This window comes from Gopherus flavomarginatus, chromosome 3 (assembly GCF_025201925.1).
Source record: "Gopherus flavomarginatus isolate rGopFla2 chromosome 3, rGopFla2.mat.asm, whole genome shotgun sequence".
NCBI lineage: Eukaryota > Metazoa > Chordata > Testudines > Testudinidae > Gopherus > Gopherus flavomarginatus.
In genome coordinates this window covers 108,260,090-108,286,118 of record NC_066619.1, presented here as the reverse complement: position 1 = coordinate 108,286,118, position 26,029 = coordinate 108,260,090, and the positions used below count along the sequence as shown (strand labels likewise).

At 40.6% G+C, this 26,029-nt stretch overlaps 1 protein-coding gene across 7 annotated transcripts in view; it reads right to left on the bottom strand.

Annotated features, from left to right (window-relative positions):
- Window positions 1-26,029, bottom strand: part of FREM1 (FRAS1 related extracellular matrix 1) — a 103,158-nt gene that overhangs the window by 63,303 nt on the left and 13,826 nt on the right. For 6 of the 7 annotated variants that reach the window (XM_050942938.1, XM_050942941.1, XM_050942940.1 and 3 more), the window contains exons 2-11: window positions 23,968-24,474; window positions 18,920-19,014; window positions 16,300-16,601; window positions 15,595-15,791; window positions 12,081-12,404; window positions 9,809-9,917; window positions 7,114-7,245; window positions 3,266-3,610; window positions 2,496-2,638; window positions 917-1,113 (exon numbers count right to left, since the gene is read on the bottom strand). In XM_050942938.1, the coding sequence (XP_050798895.1) occupies window positions 917-1,113; window positions 2,496-2,638; window positions 3,266-3,610; window positions 7,114-7,245; window positions 9,809-9,917; window positions 12,081-12,404; window positions 15,595-15,791; window positions 16,300-16,601; window positions 18,920-19,014; window positions 23,968-24,198 (2,075 nt within the window). In that variant the 5' untranslated portion in view covers window positions 24,199-24,474. Of the gene's footprint in view, window positions 1-916; window positions 1,114-2,495; window positions 2,639-3,265; window positions 3,611-7,113; window positions 7,246-9,808; window positions 9,918-12,080; window positions 12,405-15,594; window positions 15,792-16,299; window positions 16,602-18,919; window positions 19,015-23,967; window positions 24,475-26,029 lie in introns of those variants that run through there. The other variant, XM_050942939.1, reaches the window with a different exon arrangement.

The window sequence follows — 26,029 nt, the reverse complement described above, 5'->3', positions numbered from 1 at the left end:
TTTTAATTTTTATATACACACAAAAAGCCCCTCCAAAAAGGCCATTTATTTGCTTTGGGAGCTTCAGCATGATCCCTACAGGCTATTTTGTTTAACCTCTTGCAAACAACTTCTGCCATTTTCTTTGCAAGGCCTTTAAAAATACTTGATCCACTCCAAAGTCACGGTTTTATTAAGATGATCTAAACTCTTCACATTCTTACAATTATTAGAAAGATCTCATTCACGCCTTACGGAACAGTTTGGACCCACTTTTTTCGGTCTTGAGGATATCTACTTCATATCATACATGCATATTAAAAGGCCCATCTCCCTCCTGTCATCCTCAACATTTGGCTTCTGAGTTATTTCCTGCCCACTATAGGCTTTAGCTGCAGTTCTTCTGATTAGCCCACAGGCTTGTTCAAGGCTATTAACCATGTGTCCACCTGACAGATAACCATACCGCTAAGTTACAGACTGACTCTCTGCTGGCCTGGTGCAAACCAGAAAAGTGTTGATCCCCAGCCCGAGCTACACAGTGGTAGTAAGCAAAACTCTTTCCTCTTGGTAAATTGGAGAGGGTACTGATGCTGAACTCATCAAATGGGCCACCAGCCATCCAGTGGGCCACAGTGAAATACAAAATGAAGTCAAACAAAATAAAAAAAATCTGGGTCTGTCTGTTCTCTGCCTCTCTCTTTTAACCACTTGATGTTCCCTCACATCCTGTTGCTTTAGGCTTTGACCCACATGATTATTAACACACTATGTTCTGGTCCTGCAACTAGCTCCACATAGGTAGGCCCATGCATGCAGAATTGGGAACTTAGTGTGTGCACCCAGGCAACAGCCTTACTTTGCCACCAACACTTCCCCTGCCGCTTGGTGCCTGCCCATCTCCTGTGATGAGGAGTGTACATTTACTTTCACATACCCATGAGTAGAAGAGAAAAATGGGGAGGTGGTTACTGTGTAGATGAGTTCTCTCTCTTGTGCTTCCATGTCTATGAAATGGAGATGTTTCTTAGTTAGATGAGCTATCTTAGTTTCCTCGACAGTGAGGTGACGGGTAACCCCAGAAGCTTCTTTTGGAAGCTGATCATCCACAGGAATAATGTGCACTATCACCACCTAGAGTAAAGAATACAGAAAAATATCATAGGGCTGGTAGAATGCTGGAAACACACTAAATGTTCTTAGAATCATGCTTAAAGGAAACCACCAGAGATAATTTAGTTCATATTTAAAATACTTGAACAAATCTTTTAAAATGGAAGTACATTTTTTCATTTAATTTTTCCTCCCTCATTCATACAACTGTAATATTGGTTATTCTTCCTTATTATTTGTTTGAGGACTTTACAATCAGAGCTGGTTAAAACTCTGAATTTCTGTTTTGTGGGAAATTTTGAAATTTCAAAAGTTCTTTTCATTCTCATTTGAAACTAAAGCAAATATTTTTGAAATTTCCTGCAAACCAGAAACAGAATACAAGATATTTCAACCACTAGTAAGTAGCAGCTGCCCTTAATGATTTTATATATTCTGTTATTTTTATTTTACTTTTAAACTATTACATTGTCATGAAATAATGTAAAAATAATAAAAATAATATAAAAGTAAAAAACTTTTTTTAAAATCCTGACATTTTAAAATTCAGAAATGGAAATTTGGAAATCGGAAACGGAATTCCAAAATGATTTTTTTGTTCTGAAGCAAGAATTCAAAATGGTCATATTTTTCAAAATGTTTCAATTTAGATAAAAGCAACATTTTCCATCAAAAGCACATTTTGAGAAAAAATTCTAACCAGCTCTACTTACAGTTTCACTGGTTGTCAAATATATCTGAAGGACAGTGCCCTCCTGTCCTTCAGATATATTTGACAACCAGTGCTTGTCAGATATATTTGACAAGCACTGGTTGTCAAATATATCTGAAGGACAGGAGGGCACTGTACCTATTTTTTTGAAACATCCACACAGAAAAATAACTGATGGACTAATGTATCATATGTAACAGAAATATACAGGAGGGCACATTTTAAATTCACAAATCTTGGCAGTGTACCTCTAAAGTCAAGGAAATATTAAATTCAGACAGCTCAATCCTCAGGTGGTGCAAATCTATTGACTTTAAAGTGGCTACTGCCAGTTAGTACTAGCTGAGGATCAAGCCCTTAGAATGAATTTGGCCTTTCATTTTAACACCTGATACAATCTCCATTAAAACCTTTGAGACCTAACAATATTCTCCTGTCAGACAAAAATTAAAGAAAATAGGGTTGCTGAGTTATAAATGAGGGGAAAATTTGGTCTGGAGAATTTTATTATTGGCTATAATGTGCACACAGAAAAGGATGCAGGTTGGTTTTCACATCCTAGGCTGTGCTTTTAGGACTGGCAGTTAGAAAGAGGGAAAAATCACAAGATTTTCAACAATCCTATGTAGGAAGGTATGCTGGTGTCCAGACATTTACTCCACACTCTGCAAGAAATCCTCAAACGTAATACCTGTGGCTCTGAGAGATTGGGAGGGTCATGGCTATCACATAGGACAAACTCAAGGGAATCCTCAAATATTTCTCCTCCTAAGTGACGGTAGTAAATTAGTCCATTAAACAGATCTCTCTGAAGGAAGCCAGTGACAGGATACCCTGTTGAATCAAAGAATAAAAGAAAGCACATTTCATAGAACTGTTTATAATTTTAATCACTGGTAAATTTGATCATCTTGATCCTCATAAAGAAGAGACCTGTTATATGGTTTCTCCTCTTTCTCCAGTGCATCCACTGACAGAGATTTAAAATGCCATCTTTATATCAGAAAAGTTGATAAAACTTCATAATTGTTCAATATGAAGTAAGAGCATTCCCAGTGATGGCTCTGAAGCCCAGTGGTGAGGGAAAAAGGTGAATTTATACAAATAAAAACTATCTAACTAATCTAGCAAAGGGATTCTGGGTCCAGGTATGGAATAAAAGACACCCCCATCCACGCCACTCTTCATTTAGCACCATCAGTGCCATCCTCTAATTTATAGCTTGTTAGGAATCATTGTAGCAAGAAAGTCCCTTGACCACCCAAGTTCCTCTAACCAAGAAAGTAAAACGGAAAAATATTCTTCAATTGAGAAAACTCTGGTTTAAATTCTGCTCTCGGTTACACCGATGTAAATCCAGAATAACTCCATTCAACTCAAAGGATTTACACCAAGGTAACCACGAGCACAGTTTGGCCACCACAAAAGGAAGTTCATCTTGCTGTGGATTTCTTAGATTACCTATAAGATTCGGCCCTGGTTTCTTCATGATTTCTCCAGCCTGTGGTGGTTTGGTAACATTAAAGAGTATGTAGTCATCACTGGAGTCCATGTCAGAAGCTTGAAGCATGGAGCCCTGGATCAGAATGATCTGCCCTTCATACAGTTCAATTACAACATTGCTGATCAGGAAAGGGGGGCTGTCATCTTTAGGCAGGATATTGATTGGAAACTTATGGCGAATACTGTGGAGGCCATCAAAGATCCTAAATACCACAAAATCTTTTGTAGAGTCACTGTCATCATGGTGGTAGCGAACAACCCCAGCCCTAAGGTCAGAGACTGTGAACATGAATCCTTTTCCTCCTGTCAAAACAATGAAGGACGATGTTTCAAAGATGTGTAATTCAGCCTCAGTATGAATTTTATTAGGGGGGGAAATGCATGTCTGAGTTAGAAAAACTCATTCAAAATCTATCTAAACAGAAAGCATTAACATGGTCCAGCATAGTTACTAAGCTATGTACTTTGCTAACAGTTACACAACTGTGGTGGCAAACACAACTCCCCACAATGTCACTACTGTCATATAGATCATTTGAAGACATCAGTGTTTGCTATCTACCATGCTTTCTTAAAGCATCACTCAGAGTTTATTTTAAGCCCAAAGAGTATATGCTCTCTGATTACAGATCAATATTTCATTGTAGGCAAAAAGTAACATCCATTATTAATTATTATTATTTATTTGTACCTAGAGGTCCCAGACAGGGATAGAACCTCCATTGTACTCAGCACTATATGCTCACACACAGCTGTTCATTTAGGTAAAATGCTTTGAGGGTCAAATTCTGACACTAGAGCGGGGGATCTCTTCAAGGGCACAGGGGCTGAATACTCTCCTACTTCAAGGCTATGGAGCACCAGCACAGCCATCCCCAGCTGCAATAATATTTCCAGACCCTGAAATTCCCTACTGGAGGAGGGTATCCACCATAGCTATGGATCCAATGGTTGCACACACACGATGCCCCACAAAAAACTCCTTGTGTGGTGGCACAGAGAGAGCTGCACACAATACTGCTTTACAGTACACAACAGGAGCAAAGTTCCCCTGTGGAGCCTCTCTCTCAACATCAGAGAGGTAGCCGTGTTAGTCTGGATCTGTAAAAGCATGCATCCAATGAAGTGGGTATTCACCCACGAAAGCTCATGCTCCAATATGTCTGTTAGTCTATAAGGTGCCACAGGACTCTTTGCTGCTCTCTCTCAACAGTTATCCCAGCTGCCATGCCATAGGACCATACCAGTTCCCAGGCTTCAGAAACCTTCTTTGCTCCATAAACAGTCCCTATGATTTGGCACTTAGTATTGCCAAATAATATAACATGGCATACTAAATAGTTGGTAGAAATGTTGAGCCTAATTCAATGCCCACTGAGGTTAACAGGAGTCTTTCCATTGAATTCAGTGAGCATTGCCTTTATTAGTAATCCCTATCAAACTAGTTATGCTTAACTGACTGCTAAACTCCAGGTTTGGATATCAAATCGACTTGTACAAGACAAAAAAAATAAGATATATTGCTGAAAAGTTTATTGAGGGCAAGATTGTGGATTGCCCTGTGTGCCCATGGAATGGAGTTACTAGCATTGCTGGGAGAGCAACTTCTGTGAGCCAGATACATCTGGCTGCACAGGTATGTGGGAGGGAAAGGACCGGAGTATGGGAAGAGCATTGACTCTACCTCCCAACATGCCAGCTGGTGCATCTCCAGTATACAGGGAGATGTAATCTGCTCCGGGCAAAGGGCTGAATCAGAACATCTACCCCCACCCCCGAAGCAAGGAGGGAACCAGGGACCAGACTGTGATTCTGAGTCCCAATTCTCTGTTTGGGTGCTGGGGCAGTACAGGTGCACTTGTCTTACTCATTGCTAATGGTAAATCCACAGCCCAGCCCTGAAATTTATATATTAAAGGGAATTCTGTGAAGTAATTATTTGTAAAACCACAACACCACATATGATGGAAGACTCCAGAGAACAACTTGCTGGAATACAAGACATATATCCTTTTGGATAGTTTATGTATTGTCTCTTTCTTTTATTTTCCTTTTTTAATATTTACCTTATTGTCTTCCACATATGTGTTTAGATCTCATTTATATTTTTGCATATCTGAAAATTCAATAACATTTTTAAAAGTTTAATGAATTTTCTTTTATTTCAAGCACAGGATGGATTTATTTTACTTAAACATTTTCCCAAACACAACAGCATTGTGCTAATGCATAAAAACCAGAAAGTAAAACTGACGATCACAATGAAAATTAAACAGGGCAGTCTCATTTCATTGTCAAGTCGAGTAAAATGTAAAAATGTATCACAAATAGCAACGTAGCATAAATAGATAAAAATCACTTTGATCTTTAAAATTCTTTCAGTTTTATAATCAAAGCTATTAATAAAAGATGAAAGGATTTTTAAGGATATGATTGTTATATTGATAATGTTTCTTTTTGCTTCAAAGAAACTACATTAACAGATTCCTGGAACCTCACTCTGATCATACTCATCCATGGAGCTACACTAATGTAAAAATTGTGTTAATGGAATACAGAATTAGGCCCTATGTTTTTAAAGTAAAAAACTATTCCTCTGCACTTACTGGTATAAGGAATGCTTAAGAATATTGTAATAGTATGCAAAAACATTCACTACTTGAAAGATTATCACCCTGGAAAGTCAAGTTCGGATTTGATTTACTGCAATATTGTAAAGGAGTTTAGGTCCAAAATTTGATCTATTTATAAAAGTTTTTATAATCCACTGGAGAATAAGCTCCAGAATCTAAATAATGCCTATATTTACTTAGAAGCTTTCCTCAGTTAGCAAGCTCCACTATTCTTTAGCCACATCTTTAACACATTCATGGCAAAGGAAAATAATTACATTTGAGCTAGGTCACGTTTCCTCAAATTGAGTGAATAGTTTATTGAGATATAGTTTATTTCCTTATATTCACTTCTTCTTAGAGGATTTTTAAAAGAATACCCAGTCTTAATACTTCCCTCTACATTATTATTATTCAACAGCAGCAGAAGTAGCCAGACAGCAGAGGGAGCAAAACTATTAGGTAACAAGCAGTAACAGTAACAAAACTGCTCCTAAAATAGCATTAATGGAACTAAAGCCATCATCGAGTGTGCTTTTGATAAATAAGGAAGGAATAAATCCGTGCAGAGCAGTTCTAGTTTTTGCTTCCTCTGTTCAAATGCTGGTCTTCTTAATGTTAATTGAAACCCTGTATAGAACATAGTTGCAAAATCTTTTAAATCAGATACTGTTCAGTCATTTAGATCTTTGTGCCTACCATCTACAGAGCTTTTCTGTTTAATGTATTTGTATTATATAACATAACATAGAGAGAGAGAGCACGCGCAAGTGTGTCAGCAAAGGGAATAAACTTAAACAATTGTTTATACAAAAAAAAAATAAGATAAAGATTGGGCCTTTCTATCAATCTTTTCCACCAGTGGGGCTCAAACCATATGGGATTTGGATCCAAACTAGCCATGGTTTTGGTTTTGCTAATGGACACGGAGTTTTGCAAAAATAAAAACACCTCCAGTTTTGCTCTTCTCTACAAACATCATAGAGCAGTATAACGACATATTGGCCCTTACTGTCCTCCCAGAGATATTGGTTTTACACTGGTGTAACTCCATAGACTTCAGTGGTCTTTAGACATCTCACTCCCAATGATTTCAGTGAGAGGTAGGGACCTAATTACCTTGATGTATTCCACCTTTAGTGGATCGAGTACAATAATTTTTTTCCAATCCCTAAAGAGGAAATGGCAATTTACCTCTTACAGTGAGCCGTCCATGCTGTAAGCCGTCAACTGTGACCAAGTGAACACCTCTGATGTTGTCATTGTCCACTATTTGAAACTGTTGCCATGTGATTGGTCGGGACTGCCCTTCCAGGAGATCGAGGCCTACAAAGAACAGAGAATAGGTTCAGCAAAGCGTGTGTTTATAACTGGATTACATTCAAGGCTATCAAGTGTATCTATTGTAGTGCTTTGTGCAAATGGTCAGGAGAAAGAACAAATTAAATTCCATCAACATAATTGCTTCAAATAGGCATTTCAAAAATAACCTAAAGCCCTACTAGCAGCTTTCATTCCAGGCATCTTTACTTTAATCAATGCCCCTCAGATCTCTGTTACAGAGGAGTAAAACAGTTTGGTTCCCAGCTATCTAACAAACCAACTTCCTGCCTATGTACTTTCCTGACAGTAAATCAGCTAAGGTGTTCCTGTTGAGAGCTCATAGACTTGAATGTCCAGGAGATGGGAGGCTGGAGTTAGTGGAGTGCCACTGGTTCTGGTATTCACTTCCTTTGTCAATGCACTAGAGCCCAAAGTTGGTTGACCTTCAAGGCACAGTGCATGGCCCAACTTTTTACTTAAGCATATGTTTCAGATTGGGTTAGATACATGGACACTTTTGTCTAAGGGTAGGCTGAGGACTGTTCTTCTCAATACGCTCTTCTATCGTGACAGCACTGCTGCTACGGTCATCTTCGGTGTTATAGATGGGTGGGCCACTGATGCAGTCTCTCTCAGAGATCAAACTCACTGCTTGATTTCAAAGGAATAGCACTGATGTGAATTTGGTCCATGACGTGTTTTCAGATTATGTTCTTAACAGTAGCATAAATGTACTATAACAGTAGCATAAATATTGCAACTAATGCATATTTATAAATATTAACATAAATTAATATATTAATATTATCAAAACAGCAGATAAGGCTAGAAAAGTCACAGAACTCTCTGACACCACTTTTAGCTCCCTCTCCAACAGAATCCATTGGCCTGATTTAAGACACAGATCATTCCCCCAAATAAGGCAGGTTCGCATACAAGGCGGTAAAGCTCTGACATGCTGCTCTGAGCAGTGTGTTAAGGGTGCTGGGCCAGGCCAGGGTCAAGGGGTTCAGTAAGGGGCAGAAGGTCTTGAGGGCGGTCATGGCTACCCCCCCCCAGGGTCTGGGGGGCAGGAGCTGTGGAAGGGCACTTTTGGGGGCCCCGCAGTTCCAGAGTGGCCATGGGGATTAGTGGGGGGCTGGGAGCAGCCCGCTCTGCTTCCCTCATCCCAGCCCCACCGTGTCGCCCGGGGGGGGTGGGGGCTTGAGGGAAGGGATCACCCTGCACTCACCAGCAGTGGCAGAAGCAGAGCAGCCTGGCCCCAGCACACCCCACTCTGCCAGCTCCCAGCCACAATGCTCCGCTTCCCACTGTAGGTGAGTATGGGAGGGTGTCCTTTCCCCAATCTCCCCGCACTCACCTGCGGGGGGAAGCAGAGTGACATGGCCCCAGCATGCTCCACTTTCCTTGCCTCGGCCCCAGCCATGTCGCTGGGGAAAGGTCCTGCACTCACTTGCGGCAGGAAGTGGAGCACCATGGCTGGGAGCTGGTGGAGTGGAGCGAGCTGGGGCTGGGCTGCTCCACTTCCTGCCACTGCCAGTGAGTGCCTATCAGGGGGTGGGGGGGGTGCATAGGGGACAGAGCAGTAAGGGGACAGGGGGGTTGGGTGTCTCTGAAGGGGGCAGTCAGGGAACAAGGAATGGGTGGGGCTAAAGCAAGTTTGATATAATGTAGTCTCACCTATAACGTGATGAGATCTTTTGTCTCCTGAGGACTGCATTATATAGGGGTAGAGGTGTATCTCCTGGGTTAGCTAAACCCACACTCATAGATTTTAAGGTAAAAAGGGGCCATTATGATCATCTAGTTTGACTTACTGCCTAACACAGATCATAGCATTTTTCCAAGTGATTTCTACAACAAGTCTGTAACTTCTTTAGAATTGACCTTTAAACAGCAGGAGAGCATAGGTTGTGCAGATTAATATACAAAGAGCAGAGGGAATTATATGGGAAACAAAATAGGAAGCAAGCAGGGGAGGATCTAGGAATTTTGCCGCCCCAAGCACGGCAGGCAGGCTGCCTTCGGTGGCTTGCCTGTGGAGGGTCCGCTAGTCCCGCGGCTTTGGCGTACCTGCGGGAGGCCCTCTGAAGCCGTGGGATCAGCGGACCCTCCGCAGGCAAGCTGCCGAGGGCAGCCTGCCTGCCACCCTTGCGGCGCCGGCAGAGCGCCCCCCACGGCTTGCCGCCCCAAGCATGCACTTGGCGTGCTGGGGCCTGGAGCCGCCCCTGGAAGCAAGGTATTTTTTTAAAGAGTGACAGAAAGTAAAATGTCATTACTGTTTTTTATTAAGGTACAGAATATTTTCATTTTCTCATACCCCCATTTCCTGCTTCTGTTACTCTGCATTTTCATTCTGCTTCATTCTGACATTTGTTCTAGCTTCTATGACTGGGTCATACCAAAACAGAGAAGGAGAAAGAAACAAACAAATACAAACACACCCACACCCCCAAACTTTTAGCTGGTCAGACTATGGATCCAGACCTGAACTTTGTACCTTCAACCCATTTCTGCATCAACATACATGTAGTAGCAGAATTCACTCAGTGAAATTCCATCTCACCTGTATTCCATGAAACCCGAGGAGCATTTGTATCTGTTGTTCTGATGGAGATATGCACAGTGATTGGTGAACTCCTTTCAAAGTAGAAGTCATGAACCTCTAACTCCACCTGTTACATAAAAAGACATACCTTTGTTGAAAAAACAGACTGAAATATCTTCGTTGGTACAAAGTATATGCAGCATGCAGATAACTGAAATATTAGGCTTTCTAAACTTCAAGGGATTTGGATAATATGACAACCAAACAAACAAATCTAAAGTAGTTCCGTATGTTATTAGAATCCCTAGTGTTCTGTACCACCTTATAGCTCTGTTTTCCTGTGTTGCAATCTTTACAGTTAATGTCGGGAAAATAAGATTAAATATAGTTGTACATTTATATAAATGAACAGGAAAGATACACATTTTAATTTTCACTAGGGTGGACTATACTCACACAGAGATTTTGCAACAATAAAAAGCTTTGGGGTACATTTCCTTGCTCAGCTTCTCCTTTTTAAGTCTATCAGATTCAATATGGTAAATAAAAATGTGAAGAAAATTAAGTACAAGTTGTAAAACCTAAAAATATGTTTTTTAAAACATAAACACTTCCCAGGGATTCTTGAAGGTGAGCCCATCAGGCAGATTTTTTCTTATAGTTTCCTCAGACAGCTGCTATTACTGCTTGAATTGCTGTGAGAGTCCCAAGACCCTGCTGAACTAAAATAGACATGCCCTGTCAGTCTACTGGATCAGACTCAGGCACCACAATATTTTACTGCATAGACCTTGTCACTCTATTTCTCTGCCTATTCCTTCTTCATCCATTTGCCTTGCCTCTGACTTTCTGTCTCTTCGTATATCTTGCCACTGTTAGAATTAGCCCCTTTTCGCATCTCCTACCACCTGCAACCATCTACCTGGATCTCTCCCTGGACTCTTTCTCTCATCAAACTGCTTTTGAAAATACATAATTTCTGTCCTACCTCACCTCTTCTTTCTCCTTTCCACAGTGTACTATTATTAAATGCTGTAACACTTAATGCTGCAAAATATTTATATCAAGAATAAAATATCACAGAAGACTTCATACAAAAATAAGTAAAACCCAATGGCACAGACCTGACATGAGGAACACAGCTAAACACGGTTATGGGCAGCGTTGGAAAAGATGTGCAATTCATTTCTTTAGGATGTAAAATATTTCTGTAAACTTAGTCTCACAACTTGGCGTTTCTGATGTCAACAGATTGAGGGCAGGTCAACATTTTAAAAGCAGCAGTGGTGCAGCTGAACCTCTGTAGCACTTCAGTGAAGACGTTACTACACCGAAGAAAGAGCTTCTCCCATGAGCACAGTTAATTGACCTCAGCGAGAGGCGGTAGCTGAGTCAAAGGAGAAGCCCTCCCATCAACAGAGCACTGTCTATTCCAGGGGTTAGGTCAGTACAACTGGGTTGCTCAGGGGTGTGGATTTTTCACACCCCCAAGCAATATAGTTATACCAATATAAATGTGTAGTGTAGACCTGGCCTAAATAGATAGTAAACAGCAAAAGAACAGCTGATTTGTGTTAGATTGAGGTAAACAGATGGGTCAGAATTAGTGACACATCTCATAATGAAGTACAGCTGGGCAGTATACTCAGCAGACCGTACCATTTAGATTCAAAAGAAATAATAAAATATACATAGGGCTTGATTCTGATCTCACTTACACCAGCAAGAAACTTGAGTAATTCCAATGAAGTCGGTGGCGTTAACAGATGTAAAACACGTCAGTGAGATTGGAATCAAGCCTATTGTCTGTATATTATATAAAGAATTTGCCGCTAGGTTGCAGAGGTGAATGCAGTAAATATTGACCTCAGTAGACACAGAGAATGTGACTCTTGTAGAACTAGAGGTAAGAATGTATGAAAATGTGTGAAAGGAAGTCAGTGCTCAACAAATAATGGACAGGGATGTAGAGAGATAAGATCCCTTAAGTGAAACATTTTGATCAGTCAAGGTTGAGCTCTACAGTAGACTGGGGGGATATTTTAGGGGGTCTATGGTAGCTCACCAGGGTCACAGGATTCTCTTTCATGGGAGTCCCAGCAGTAATAGCAGCAGACTTCAAAGAAAAATGTAATTAAAATATATCTCATATTTTAGTGAGGTATGTTTCATATCAATAGAAAGATTCATTTTGCTCATAGATACCTATTACAAATGAACACATCTATTAACAACTTACTGAATGCTAGAGGGGGAAAAAAATCAGAGGCTCTGTATGTCCCATTGTTACCTCATAATTCCTCCTTTCTGTATGGCTGTTGTTTGGAGGCTGATATGCTATAAGCATCTCACTGAGATCTTTCCACGTGAAGGAGGTGATAGGCTTGGTATGGTCTAACAGATGAGTGATGTAGCCTTGTAGGGGTGGCTTGGTAATGTTGAACACTAGCAGGGATTTGGGTGTTTCACTGTCTTCAGCATCCACCGTTGTTGTTGTCATGGGGCTCAAAATAAACTGATCCACCTCCAGGATGAACATAGCCATGAAGGCAGCTCTGGGGATTTGGTTGGGAATAGCACCTTTGATTCGGACAGGGAGCCATGCATGCTCTGTCTATGAAAGGAAAAAGAGTCAGGGCAAAATATAGTTCAAGATTTTATATGAACTATCAATACATTAGAAGCAAGAGGAAGACCAAGGACAGGGAGGCCCACTGCTCAGTGAGAAGGAAGAAACAGTAACAGGAAACTTGGAAATGGCAGAAATGCTCAATGACTTCTTTGTTTCGGTCTTCACCGAGAAGTCTGAAGGAATGCCTAACATAGTGAATGCTTAGGGGAAGGGTGTAGGTTTAGAAGATAAAATAAAAAAAGAACAAGTTAAAAATCACTTCGAAAAGCTAGAGGCCTGCAAGTCACCAGGGCCTGATGAAATGCATCCTAGAATACTCAAGGAGCTAATAGAGGAGGTATCTGAGCCTCCGGCTATCATCTTTGGAAAATCATGGGAAACAGGAGAGATTCTGGAAGACTGGAAAAGGGCAAATATAGTGCCCATCTATAAAAAGGGAAATAAAAACAACTCAGGAAACTACAGACCAGTTAGTTTAACTTCTGTGCCAGGGAAGATAATGGAGCAAGTAATTAAGGAAATCATCTGCAAACACTTGGAAGGTGGTAAGGTGACAGGGAATAGCCAGCATGGATTTGTAAAGAACAAATCGTGTCAAACCAATCTGATAGCTTTCTTTGATAGGATAACGAGCCTTGTGGATAAGGGAGAAGTGGTGGATGTGGTATATCTAAACTTTAGTAAGGCATTTGATACGGTCTCGCATGATATTCTTATTGATAAACTAGGCAAATACAACTTAGATGGGGCTACTATAAGGTGGGTGCATAACTGGCTGGATAACCGTACTCAGAAAGTAGTTATTAATGGTTCCCAGTCCTGATGGAAAGGTATAACAAGTGGGGTTCCGCAAGGGTCTGTTTTGGGACCGGCTCTGTTCAATATCTTCATCAATAACTTTGATGTTGGCATAGAAAGTACGCTTATTAAGTTTGCAGATGATACCAAACTGGGAGGGATTGCAACCACTTTGGAGGACAGGGTCAAAATTCAAAATGATCTGGACAAATTGGAGAAATGATCTGAGGTAAACTGGATGAAGTTTAATAAAGACAAATGCAAAGTGCTCCACTTAGGAAGGAACAATCAGTTTCACACATACAGAATGGGAAGAGACTGTCTAGGAAGGAGTACAGAAGAAATGGATCTAGGGGTTATAGTGGACCACAAGCTAAATATGAGTCAACAGTGTGATGCTGTTGCAAAAAAAGCAAACGTGATTCTAGGATGCATTAACAGGTGTGTTGTGAGCAAGACACGAGAAGTCATTCTTCCGCTCTACTCTGCGCTGGTTAGGCCTCAACTGGAGTATTGTGTCCAGTTCTGGGCACCGCATTTCAAGAAAGATGTGGAGAAATTGGAGAGGGTCCAGAGAAGAGCAACAAGAATGATTAAAGGTCTTGAGAACATGACCTACGAAGGAAGGCTGAAAGAATTGGGTTTGTTTAGTTTGGAAAAGAGAAGACTGAGAGGGGACATGATAGCAGTTTTCAGGTATCTAAAAGGGTGTCATCAGGAGGAGGGAGAAAACTTGTTCATCTTAGCCTCTAATGTTAGAACAAGAAGCAATGGGCTTGAACTGCAGCAAGGGAGATTTAGGTTGGACATTAGGAAAAAGTTCCTAACTGTCAGGGTGCTTAAACACTGGAATAAATTGCCTAGGGAAGTTGTGGAATCTCCGTCTCTGGAGATATTTAAGAGTGAGTTAGATAAATGTCTATCAGGAATGGTCTAGACAATATTTGGTCCTGCCATGAGGACAGGGGACTGGACTCGATGACCTCTCAAGGTCCCTTCCAGTCCTAGAGTCTATGAATCTATGAGTACTCCAATGGTATTTAAGCATACTGTATGCGTAAGGTTAAGCATGTGTTTATTTCCTTTGTTGAACTGAGTCCTAAAGAACTAACCCACTGGTTTTCAACCTTTTTTATGCTGGGTTCTCCCTGCCATTTTATGGAAAGGGCAGGATAATCATGACCTCCACACTGAGAACCTATGAACTATTAAGGAGCTACTTTGTCCCCACCTCCTGTAGCTGAAAATCATGCTAAGATTGGAGGAGGAGTTAAAAGGAAGGAAACTCCACTCAGATGGTGGGAACCTTGGGAAGGTAATAGGCTGTTGAGCTCCCCTGTTCCCAGGGAGAGGTCTGCCAGCCAATAGTGCCTCTGCTCTTGCAGAAAGGAGGACACAGATCCCTTGGGATAAGAAGTGGAAAGAGATTGACACTTATATTGGAGACCCAGTGGACTCTGGGGAAGACTATGATATTTCCAAGACCCTCTGAAGTGAGAGAGGCCGATATCCTCACTGAGGCTGCCTACAGGTTTCTTGCTTTTCCTTTCAGCTTTTATTTAACTTTGTTTGCTAACTGTGGATGGTTTTGTTTGTTTCACCTGTGATCCTGAAAGGGGAAGAAACATCCAGAAGGCCTTGGCTGGAGGGTTGAGCACTGGCCCCTCTAAACTGACATGCCCCACAACTCCTGCAGGAGTGTGGGCAATTAGAGCCACTTGCCTGTGCTCCCCATCTAGCTCCGGAAAGGGATGCTCTGCCCAGGACAGATTCATGACAGTATCTCAAAGTGATTATGCTGACATTAATTAATGCTCACTGCCCTACTGTGATGTAGGTAAGTGGTATTATTTGCAGTGTACAAATGGGGACACTGACTCACAAAGATGCTAAAGATGAATTATAATTTGGGGTGATTCTGGTTTTGGTTGCTCAACTTGAGATTCCAAGGGCCAGATTTTCACAGGCGCTGAGCAACTTCATCTGAAGTTGTGGGTCTCAGTGCCCCTGCAAATCAGTTCTCCAGTATCTTAAGTTGGTCTTCCAAAATTACTGTCTACTTTTGAAAAACTGGTCTAAAGGGAATTGGTCAGGAAGGTCACACTAATAGCAGGGCTAAGAATAGAAGCCCTGACCTTAACTCCTGTACTTTAACCACTACACAGAGTATCACTATGAGGTTATTATGCAAAGTAATTCAGTTATTGATAATGATTGTGATGTCATACATAATCATGTTTTCTATTCCTCACCATCCGACTCCTTCCCTCTCCCCCCCACTCCCAGCCATTAATTTGGCCTGTTGTCTACTCACACAAATAAAATCATGAACACGACAGAATACCAGAAACTACACAGCTGTATAAAACTCTACCTTGTGCAGAGTTTTGCTTCTGCTGTCTGTGAGGTCCAGCCTGATAGGAATATAATCAATGTCGGGTGAAGGAGGGTCAAGATGCTGATATCTAATTCCCACCAGCAAAAATTCCTCACAGCTCATTTTGGTGTTCTGAATCATCTTCAGTTCTGGAACACAGTTCCCACTCCTGCACTTTTGGCTTGTTCTGTGCTCTATAATCCAATAGAAGCTGTAGTAAAATATTTGTTTAAACAATAAACATGATAAACAGTACAGGAAAGCTCAATGTAGCTCAGCTAAAAGTGCTGAAAAAGGGCAATGTGACATAGCATGGGACTCCTTTCCCTCCTCTCTGTCCCTAAATAAGTGTGTTGGGTTGACTGACATTTTCCAGCTCCAACTTCATTTTCTTTGCTGTGTTTCTTGTCAAGTTAGCCTTTCATTCTGGCTCAGATATTAATCCAACAATACTACGCCCAAAGCCTAGAAGCTTTATTGTAGATCTTCAGACAAAGACATAGCCAATCCTGGAGGACTGAGCACCCTTAACTTCCATTTTATCCCTAATATCCTCCTGCTCTCTCTGACTCTTAGTTGCATCACCACATCCATTTTAAGTAACAGATCTTAGCAATGCATATAAAGGAAACTATTGTGGCAGGCATTCTGTCTACTCTCTTTGTAAATGTTGTTAATACAAGCAATTGAAGCATATCATACTGGATCTAGGGAAGAGGCTATGAGGTTGATCTCCACGAGGATCTTCTTGCTGAGGTTCTCCAGTGACAAGTTGACCATGGGCTGGTAGAAGAGTTTCTAAAGAGGCCAGTCTGATGGTGCACTCCAGGTTTGTCTTCTTGTCATAGTCAAAAGTGAGCACATTCTTGTCAATCTCCCTGGACAGGCCATAAAACTCAGGGACCTCCAGCACATTGGTGCTCATTTTGATGATATTACAATCTGGCTCAAGTAATTGCACTTGAAGGATGAACGTTTCTGTGAATGTTTCAGTTTCTGTAAATCTGTCAAGGATAAAAAATAATTAGTAATATGTCATTCCAACTTCCCTCCATTTCCTGTGAACTCAGCATTATCCTCAACTCTGAAATTCCCCATTTCTGCACATTTCCATGTCACCACATAACTAGGTGGTCAAGTTTTATGACCCTGATAGAGCTTCAGGACTTTTCTCCTGATTCACTGTGGTATTGAGGGCTCTGGCTTGGAGGTGCAGAGCTATTTCCATGGACTCATCCCAACCCAGGTTGTTCTTATTTATTTGAATCCAGGATAATAAAGGATTTGATTGTCTTATAAGACATATAGAATTTAGGGCCAGGACAAAAATGTCTCAGGAAACAGTGGGAACAACCAAGCTCAGGGAATTTTATGGCTGCTGTCATGTAGGTGAGCTATAAAGGTGTTCCCAGAAATACATGAGTGAGTTTGCACCCTAGCCATTGTATGTGCACTATGCTAGAAAACACAGGGTAGGAATGCTACCTACTTACATGCCATCTCCATGACATTGCCAGTGTATGCCACTTCTTCAGATTTACCACAGCTGAAACTTATAAGTGCCTTCTCACCTTGATTATTTCGACTCCCTTCTCTGAGGCATCTCCAAATCTTAGCTCTCCAGACTCCAGAAGGTGCAGAATATTGCAGTCTACCTTTTCACATGTATAAAAAATGTGATCACACTACCCTCATTGTCAGACTCCACTGACTCCCTGTTTATTTCAGGATCCAGTTCAAAATTCCCCATGAACTTGTTCTACTTATCTCATGGACCTGATTTCTCTCTCTTTTCCCCACTCCTACACCACTATTTCAGTTTCCTCTTCCAATACTGGCTTCTACTGTGTTTCTTCACACATCCTTGCTATTGCTGATCCACAAATCTTCTTTGTAGCTCTCGCCATCTGGCTGTGCCTTCCTGTACCTCCTCTGTACATGCTAATGAGATCAGTTAGAAACCCTGTATCATCATCTCATTGATCTGTTTTCCTCTAAGATGGATCATGTGATCTAACATTACACTGATCACGTTATGGAAGTTAGACCTGCACATCTGATGTGATAAACAATGTCACACCTTTAACATCAAAATGGACACAGGACTCTAAAAGACTGGAATCTCAGGAAGAATGGGAGGAGGTCGTCAGTGGAGCTCACCCAAGGAAGAGAAAGTGACAAGCAAAGAGAGAGGTGGTAAAATACAGAACCTATATTGAACCCTGACATGCTACAGATTCCATCAAGGGAAACATTCTATTCCCCCCATTCTTGGCACTTTAATCCACTCCAATTCTTATACGCCATTCCTTTGGGGCATGGACAAGAAGGATTGTCCAATGATTAGGGGACTAGGGTCTTGGAAGGTTCTGTTGTGCTGCAGACTTCCTGTGTGACCTTTGGAAAGTTACTTAGCCTCTCTGCCTCAGTTCTCCATTTGTCAAATGGAGTTAATAGTATTGTACTATCTCATTGTGATGTTGTGAGGATAAATATATTAAAAACTTATGTTGCCCCAATTATCATCATATCCGAGAACCTAAGTGCCATAAATAGACAGAATGTGGTAGAGTGGCAGCAGGCAAGTTTGATATATTCCTTTAAAAAAAGAAAAAAAAGGAGAACAAATTATTTAAAGCCCCAGTGGAAAGAACGGGATAGACCTGTTGTGAATGGCACCATGGGGGTTCTGTGCAGTTAAAGCACAAAGGGGCTGCTCTAATTTATACCAGAGATTATTTCAGGCCCTGATACAGCAGAATCTAGTGGGCATAAACTCTCAAGACAATACGTTTTGTTTCCCATCCAGGAAAATGATATCTAAAGATGGATCATGAGAATTATTTATGGCCTGATTGTCATTTCCTCGCTTACGTTGAATAGTACCTTACTCCACAAGAAATCCCATTGAGGTCAAAGGGTTTTCTTGTGGAGGAAAGCACTGCTCAGTGGGAGTAAAGGTAGCAGAATCTGACCCTTAATGTCTGTGCAGCATTTTGAGAATGTGATACACTTTGTAAGTGCTGTTGTCAGTATTAACAGTAAAAGGAAGAACCAGTCAGTTTCTGTAGTATACAAATAAACCAATGTTTAGTAATGTCAACAAATATATTATCAGAGTCTTTCTCATATATATTTTGACAGATAATAGTATAAATAGATCACAGCATGAGTTATTGGTTAATGATGCCTTAACATAAGCAGTTACTGCAGATATAAATGGAAGAATTTTTATTTGCCTGAAAAATGGACTGCTTTTTCTTCATGAAAAACAGTTGTTTTTACTAGTGATAATAATGCATAATGCTTCGATGCTGCTTACCTGTACAGCCTAAGCATGACCAGGTCTTCATCTAAAATTGGACAGCCATTGTGAGTATACTTGATTTCATTAGGAAGGAAATGACAGTCAAATACCTATTGAGATGGAAAGAATAGATAAGGAAGTGCTGCCAAGAATGTCAGCATTTCCTTCTTCTGTTCTCTGATTGTCAGAGAAGTGTTCTTAGAACAAAAGCACACTTTTTAATCTGTATTTTGTTTCTACAAAACAGGAGTCAGCCTTTGGTTGTTCAGTGTGTGACAGAGTATCCACATCCTGAACCAACTTCACTGAATAAAAATTGAACTTCACTGAATTAAGTTGACCATCTTTGCAGGTCATTGTATTAGAAATGCAAAGGTTTATGCATCATTATGAGATTGTATGAACTTTATCAGAAAGACAAGATTAATGCAATCTCTGGAAGGTATTAGGAACATCCAGGGGTTTTTTTTGGAACAATAAGTGTGTAGTGGATTTCCTAGGAAATATCTTGGGGTGAGAGGAATGCAAATTCTCCCGTCCATAGCCAACCTTTTGAAGATACCCATTGTGTGGGAGCTACCTGTTCTCAAAGACCCCCAAACCATATAAAGTGTGAGTTAAACATGTTGTGAGCATAATGCATTTGAGCTGAAACTGTGATAAACTGGTAATCCCAAGAACTCCCCTTGGGTGGAAGGTTGGAGGACTCCTCCTGCCAGAATCCGTGTTAGGGTTAATTCTGGGGTTAATTCTGCTAAGCTCTCTGTAATTTTTTAGTAATGTCAACAAATATGTTATCAGAATGTTTCTTGTATATATTAGCTTAAGAATGAAGTAGGCTTGCATAGGAAGTACTGTGTGGTTCTTTATAACTGTAGCAATTACATCTGTTAACCATTTCTGAAGGAAAAGCAAGCAGGTGTCCTTGGGCATCCTATCTGTGCTGGGAAATACACAGTGAAGGCAGGGAACTGTGCAGCCTGGAAATACGCCAGTCAGAAAGGACAGACACGTGTCTCCACCCAGAAAGGCAATGGCTGGGGAGCTGGAAGCCTGAGAGCAGGTGCCTTGGCTGGACTACTAGAGGAAATGCAGGTGCAGTTGCCCTGAACTGTGGTACAGAGTTAGCAAAAGAAGCAAAGCAATACTGGGCACCAAGAGGCTACCAGTATTCTACAATTTTAAAAAGAATAACTACATGTTAGTTTCAGTCAGAGCAGCACGCACTTAAATTCCATTGACGGGACGTGCTTGAGTGGTTTGCAGAATAATGATGGATTCGTGCACATACTCAAATGCTTTGCTGAATTAATAACTGATGTGAAGACAAAGATGCATGTCACCAGTGTATCTATGACAGGAGGCAACTTTCCCCTAAAAGTATTGGGCCTTCCATAATCAAAAGCAGCAGCTCTTCGGCACTCAGCAATAGGTCAACCCTTTAATAATAGACTAGTCATTAACTAATGCTGGATGAAAATACTGCCTTGGTTTCTTTCAGTAAATTCCACAAAACTAGAATTTACATTATTTTATATTATGAAAGTATTTACATTGCAACAGGGTTATCAACATTTAAAAATATAATGTGAATTTTTGTTGCATGTTGTTCTTGTTGACTTGAAGCCAGATGGTAACTGTCATTTGTTTCTGGGGATCTTCAAATATATCCCCTGACTTCAATTTTCATAGACAAGTGCACAGCAGAGAATAATATTTTAGTCCAGTAACTAAAGGGTTAATTTGTTCTCCAAGAAGATACATCTGGGTTAAGATAAATTTAACTGGCTACAGTGTCCTGGAAATAATCAAACAAGATTCATTGTTGCAACAAATGTTCTACCTTTTACTTCTGTGGAAGCAGCTTGTGTGAAATGTGCTGCCTACGCTACTGTTTGAATCTCTTGTTCTTCTGAATCTCTCTTCTATGTCTAAGAAAAACTAAGCAGCTCCTAAAAGGGTGGCTTGTGATTTTTCTGTACATAACATAACAGTGAACAACTTTATTAGCCTTAACTGCCTTTCTCTTTCCTTTTCAGTGATGACTTTGGTTAACATATTAAGATTAATCAAAGTGTTGTGAAATACATGTTCTCTATTATTGAGTGGAATGATATTTAAATACTATTTTAATTAGTAGACTAGAAAGTGTTAATTGAAGTTCTCAAATCAGCTGAAGTTAGGACCGTTTGCCTAAACAACAAATTTGCACAGTGTATAATTTAAAAAAACCCATCCTGCATGCTAGCTCTCCACAGTTCAAATTCTCCCCTCCATAGCCAACCTTTCGAAGATACCCATTGTGTAGGAGCTACCTGTTCTCAAAGACCCCCAAACCATATAAAGTGTGAGTTAAACATGTTGTGAGCATAATGCATTTGAGCTGAAACTGTGATAAACTTCTCAGCTGATGTAAATCAATGTAGCTCCTTCAAAATCCATGGCATTACACTGATCAACACAGGTTGAGCATCTGGCCTCAGAGTCTGAGAATGCAGTTTTCATCATGCATCTCTGGTTTTAGGCTGTGTGATCCACCAGAGGATAAGGTTTAGCTTATGAATAAACATTTTTACAAGACATCATTAGTTCTTGTTCTTAACTGATAACAAGAGAGATTTAAAAAAAAATGAAGGACCTTTCTATACAATCCTCCTACCATTGATAGATAGTGATTATAAAATAAAGGCACAATCTGCTTTGCTAAAAGAAACATCTGTTTTATGTTTCCTAATATGTTTTCCTTTTATACAAACAGGCAACTGTAATTGTCTATAAATTTCCTAAGTAAAACAAAGGAGAGCTAAATCTTTTCCTAATTACTGTCTAGCTTTATTTTTTCCACTTCAAGTGCTTTTCAATTACAATTTATAATTAAATTGTCACACATTCCTAGCACATTATTCACTTTAATGACAATAAACCATATCAGACTAGAGAGAGTTTCTGACTGCAGCATTTCCTGGTTGACAGAGCATGCTCAGCACCAGCCATGGGCTAGCTTAATACCTTTATTCAGGTTAGGTTAACACTTGAGGCCAGTGCCTAGGATTCTGCCTCCCAAAGTCATGTGATTAGATTAAAAGCTTTCATTTAAAAAAAAATTTCTAGCCCTAATGGTTGCAAATAATAGATTGAAAACATGAGCTGAGTGGAAGTGTTGCAGTGACATCTGCCTGAGTTTGCAGACAGGCTCCAGCAAAAGGAAGAGCAACAGAGACTAGAGTCAAGGATTAAGCTATGTGGCTCCAAACCCAACAGCAAAGCAGAGCAGGCCCCTTCACACCAGACTAGACCCAGGAGGCCCTGTTGGTGCTGCTACTATCCTAGAGTGCCACCCTGACACTTGTTGATAAGGAGGGCCACTTCACCAGTCCAAGAGGGTGCCCTCCCAGCTCCTATGGATGCTGGGGGATTGGAGAGGCAGGCTCCTTGCTTTGTTTGTTGCCTCCTCCAAGTAGCCAAGGTAGAACAGGGGGCCCCCTGCCACCTCCCTAGAACAGAAGGCCTTATGAGCAGGGCCCTGGCCACTGAAGGAAGAGGAGGAGGTGAGAGTGAGAGGACAGCTTCTGGCTCTGTTTTCCAGGTGTCCAAGAAGTACGGTTGTGGTGAATACATGTTCCCAGTGCTCCTGGAGACATGGTTCCAATCTGGTGCTTGGCACGGCTCAGGGTAGGAATTCAGCTCAGGGTTGCATTATGTTGCCTTTACTCCCTGGAGCCAATGGACTCAGGCAGCCCCCAAAGTAAGTTACAACATCTTTAGGTCTTCTCTAACTTTCAGCCAGCTGCCTGTTTCTCAAGGAGCCACTCCAGCCCTGGGGGTTTCACTCGGGCATAGAGAACTCCTGGCCACTCCCCTCTTTTCTCCTTCACATGCCCCCAGCATCAGAGGGTCCAGAAGGAGGGGCATGTAAAAGCTAATTTAAGGTCTCTGAACCACATAGGGATTTTTCCACACAGGTGAATCCTCCCTGAACAGTTAAACCAGTTCTACAACTCCTTTGAGTCACCCAAGTGTAGTGGGAGCAGCACGTACAGGAGTAATACCGCAGCACCACTACTCCAGACTTCTCCCCTTGCCCTTACAGTCTGTGCATGCACAGGCTCTTAGAGGCAAAATGTAACTTTCACAGTTTTGGTGCAGTTTAGATAAGCAACTCTGGTGTGAAAAAATTGTTATCCAGCCCACAGATACTTCAAGAAAGAGATTTACTCTGGGTAGTTTGATACTTCTGCTTGCAAAACCAGGAAGCAAGGAGAAGATTATACATATATTAGACTGCATATGTTAAAGTTAACCCTACCTTCTCAAATCTTGGAGGGAAATAAGGTTTGATTATGGTTTGTTTTCCATCTATTCGTCTTTTATCAGTGCCAGTTTGTCCATTCTTTTTACTACCAATAGCTTCTTTCTAATAAACTCAGATGATGGAATTTACCAGAAAGATTAGATGAAAAGTGGTACATGAAGTTGCTACATATTAGACATTAAAAAAGAAAACAAAATCCTTTTATATATTTCCCATCTGTTAGTAATCTGGTCATTGAGAAGCAGAAAAAGTAACACTATATGCAATGTGCTTAATGTACATGATGATTACTTTTTAATTGCTCCCAATGTAGTGACTGTGTGACTAAAATGTAAAGAGTTTTAGCCTTCTCTGCATCTCCCTAGGGACACTGGTTACCCTCACTAAACACAAACAAGCAGCTGGTAGACTACACACTGGCTCCTAACAGAAAGTTTTGTAAGAGCTGCTGATTTAGTTCAGCAAAGTGGAAACCAGATACTGCTCACCTCCACCTTCATGTGCAGGTGTTACTGTATTCATGACAAAATGTTTTCAGCACTAGAGATATAATTCTCATCCAACCAGCTATTTTTAATAAAAAATTAAATCTCACTCACAAAGGCAGTGTATTACTATGCCTGTTAATGACTACCCCACCCTTTCAGATGACTGTTCCTTACAATAAAAGCATTTCACGTCCTTTAAGACACACGCACATACACACACTACCAAAGAGACAACAGTGCAGTAAAATTCTGATCCCACATACCTGCGGAGTTAGTTTCCCAACCCTCTGTGTTATTGGCTCATTAATCACAACTTCCACTTTGCAAGCATCTTTCTCTCTGGGGATGGAAAACTGCAGGTCATCTTCTGTCAGGAAGACAGACTGGCCCTTCATCACTTTCACCCCAAGGTTGACACTGATGAAGGAGGAGCAGACACATCTCAGGATAATGGCGAGCAGTGGAAACAAACAGCTATTCTCAAAAGGCTTCATATTATTAGGGAAATCCAGTTCCCTTTAACTAGTAAAAATCCTAAACAAAAGAGGTCTTCTCTTCGTTCTCCAGCAGAGTTACATCATATAATCAAGGCGAACAACTTTAGTCACAGGCAATAATGTACTGTATGTTTTCTGTTAAGATGTGTCCTTGTGATTGGAGTTTGGACAAGAGCGCCTTTCAAAGTGTTCTTAGATTTTAATAAATCCCTTTGATCAATCGTGACCAAAATGATGGATGTGCTTTCAGAGTGCTTTAAATGTCTGCTAATCCTGCAAAAGAGAGAGGGAAAAAATGGCATGAAGCAGTGAGCATCTATTGAAAAGACAGGCAAAGAGATCTTTCATCAGTCCCACAATTGCAGTTCGTGTCAAAAAATGGACTTCTTAAAAATGGCACCATCTCACTCAACAGATCTGCTCCTTTTATGAATTCCAAGTTGTTCCCGCTGACTTGAAGTGAACATACACTAAATCTGGAGTATGTATAAAATCCTATATACAACTACTCTTTACTACTGTTAGCACTGCGACACCAACACAGTTATGAAAGACTGAACTGGAGTCTACTCTGACTGGTGTAACAAGACAATAGCTAAGTAGGTTCCAAATGGAGATAGAAATAGTTCTCCAGATTCAATATATCTGAATGCAGGGGGGAGCAGCTGCCTGTTTATTTAATCTACTACTGCATTGCAATGGTATGTTGAAAAAAAATCACTAGCCTCCAATTTAATAGACTCTACCAAGACCCAATGCTTTATTCTCCCTCCACTGGCTCTGCCGTAGCAGGTTAACTGGAGCATGAACATAAGTATAGGGCATGATGTTGTACTACAACATTAAAATTGTTGTTGCTGTGCCTGTCAAAACTGAGAAGGGGCTGATGCAATCAATTTATCAATGGAAAAGGGAAATATCTACAGGGAAAATGAATTCTTTTCAAATATGTCTGTGAAAACAAACAATAGGAAATAAAAATTACTTGATGTCTCTTAAAGCTCTTAGTTAGTCTTCATCCTTCTGAGGTGGATAAACTGAGTACCAGTAAGTTTATTTTGCCTGTGGTTCTTTGAATGACACATTTATAAATGAAAGACCTTTTTTAAAAAGCAGCCATACTCTTCTCAGGAAAAAACAGTCTTTCTAATGTCAAAAAGTCCATCTATCTAGCTAGGTGCTTAGTTGACCCTCTTTTCCTTAACACCTGAAAGCAGAAGTTAAAATTTCCCAAACTAATCAAAGATGTTTCACAAAGTTTAGAGAATGACTGTATTTTAATTAAATCTGATAAGTTCTTAAACATCTCCATGGTGGTAAAGCTACAGGTTCTGACAGAGATTCCTTGTTTCTATGAGAAATTTCTAATACTCTCACTCTCTATTTATGCAGAATGTCCAAAGTAATGAAAATTGTACTGCCACCAAAATGATAAAAATCCAGTACTGTGGACCTCTCATTGCCTCAATTCCTTCCTTAATGTCAACAGTTAAGTCCTTGCTAAAGTGTTTCCCAGTAGACTGATCAGTCTGGCTTTATATTTTATTGAGAAGCCAACAGTAGTTGTAGGAAATTGTTAAGCATTATTTACTTCCTACAATACCACAAGACTGAACCACTCACTTTAGCCTCATTAACAAGACACTTAAGCATGTGCCTAGCTTGAAGCATGTGACCTCAGTGGAACAACTCACATTCTGAATGTTAGGCACATGATTAAGTAATTGGGCCCTCTAAACCTCAACTCGGAGAAGACATTTGACTGTTTCAAGGGTGGTGGGGTTTTGATTGTTTGTTTTAATGTATATTTGCAACCCTAGAAGCTCTT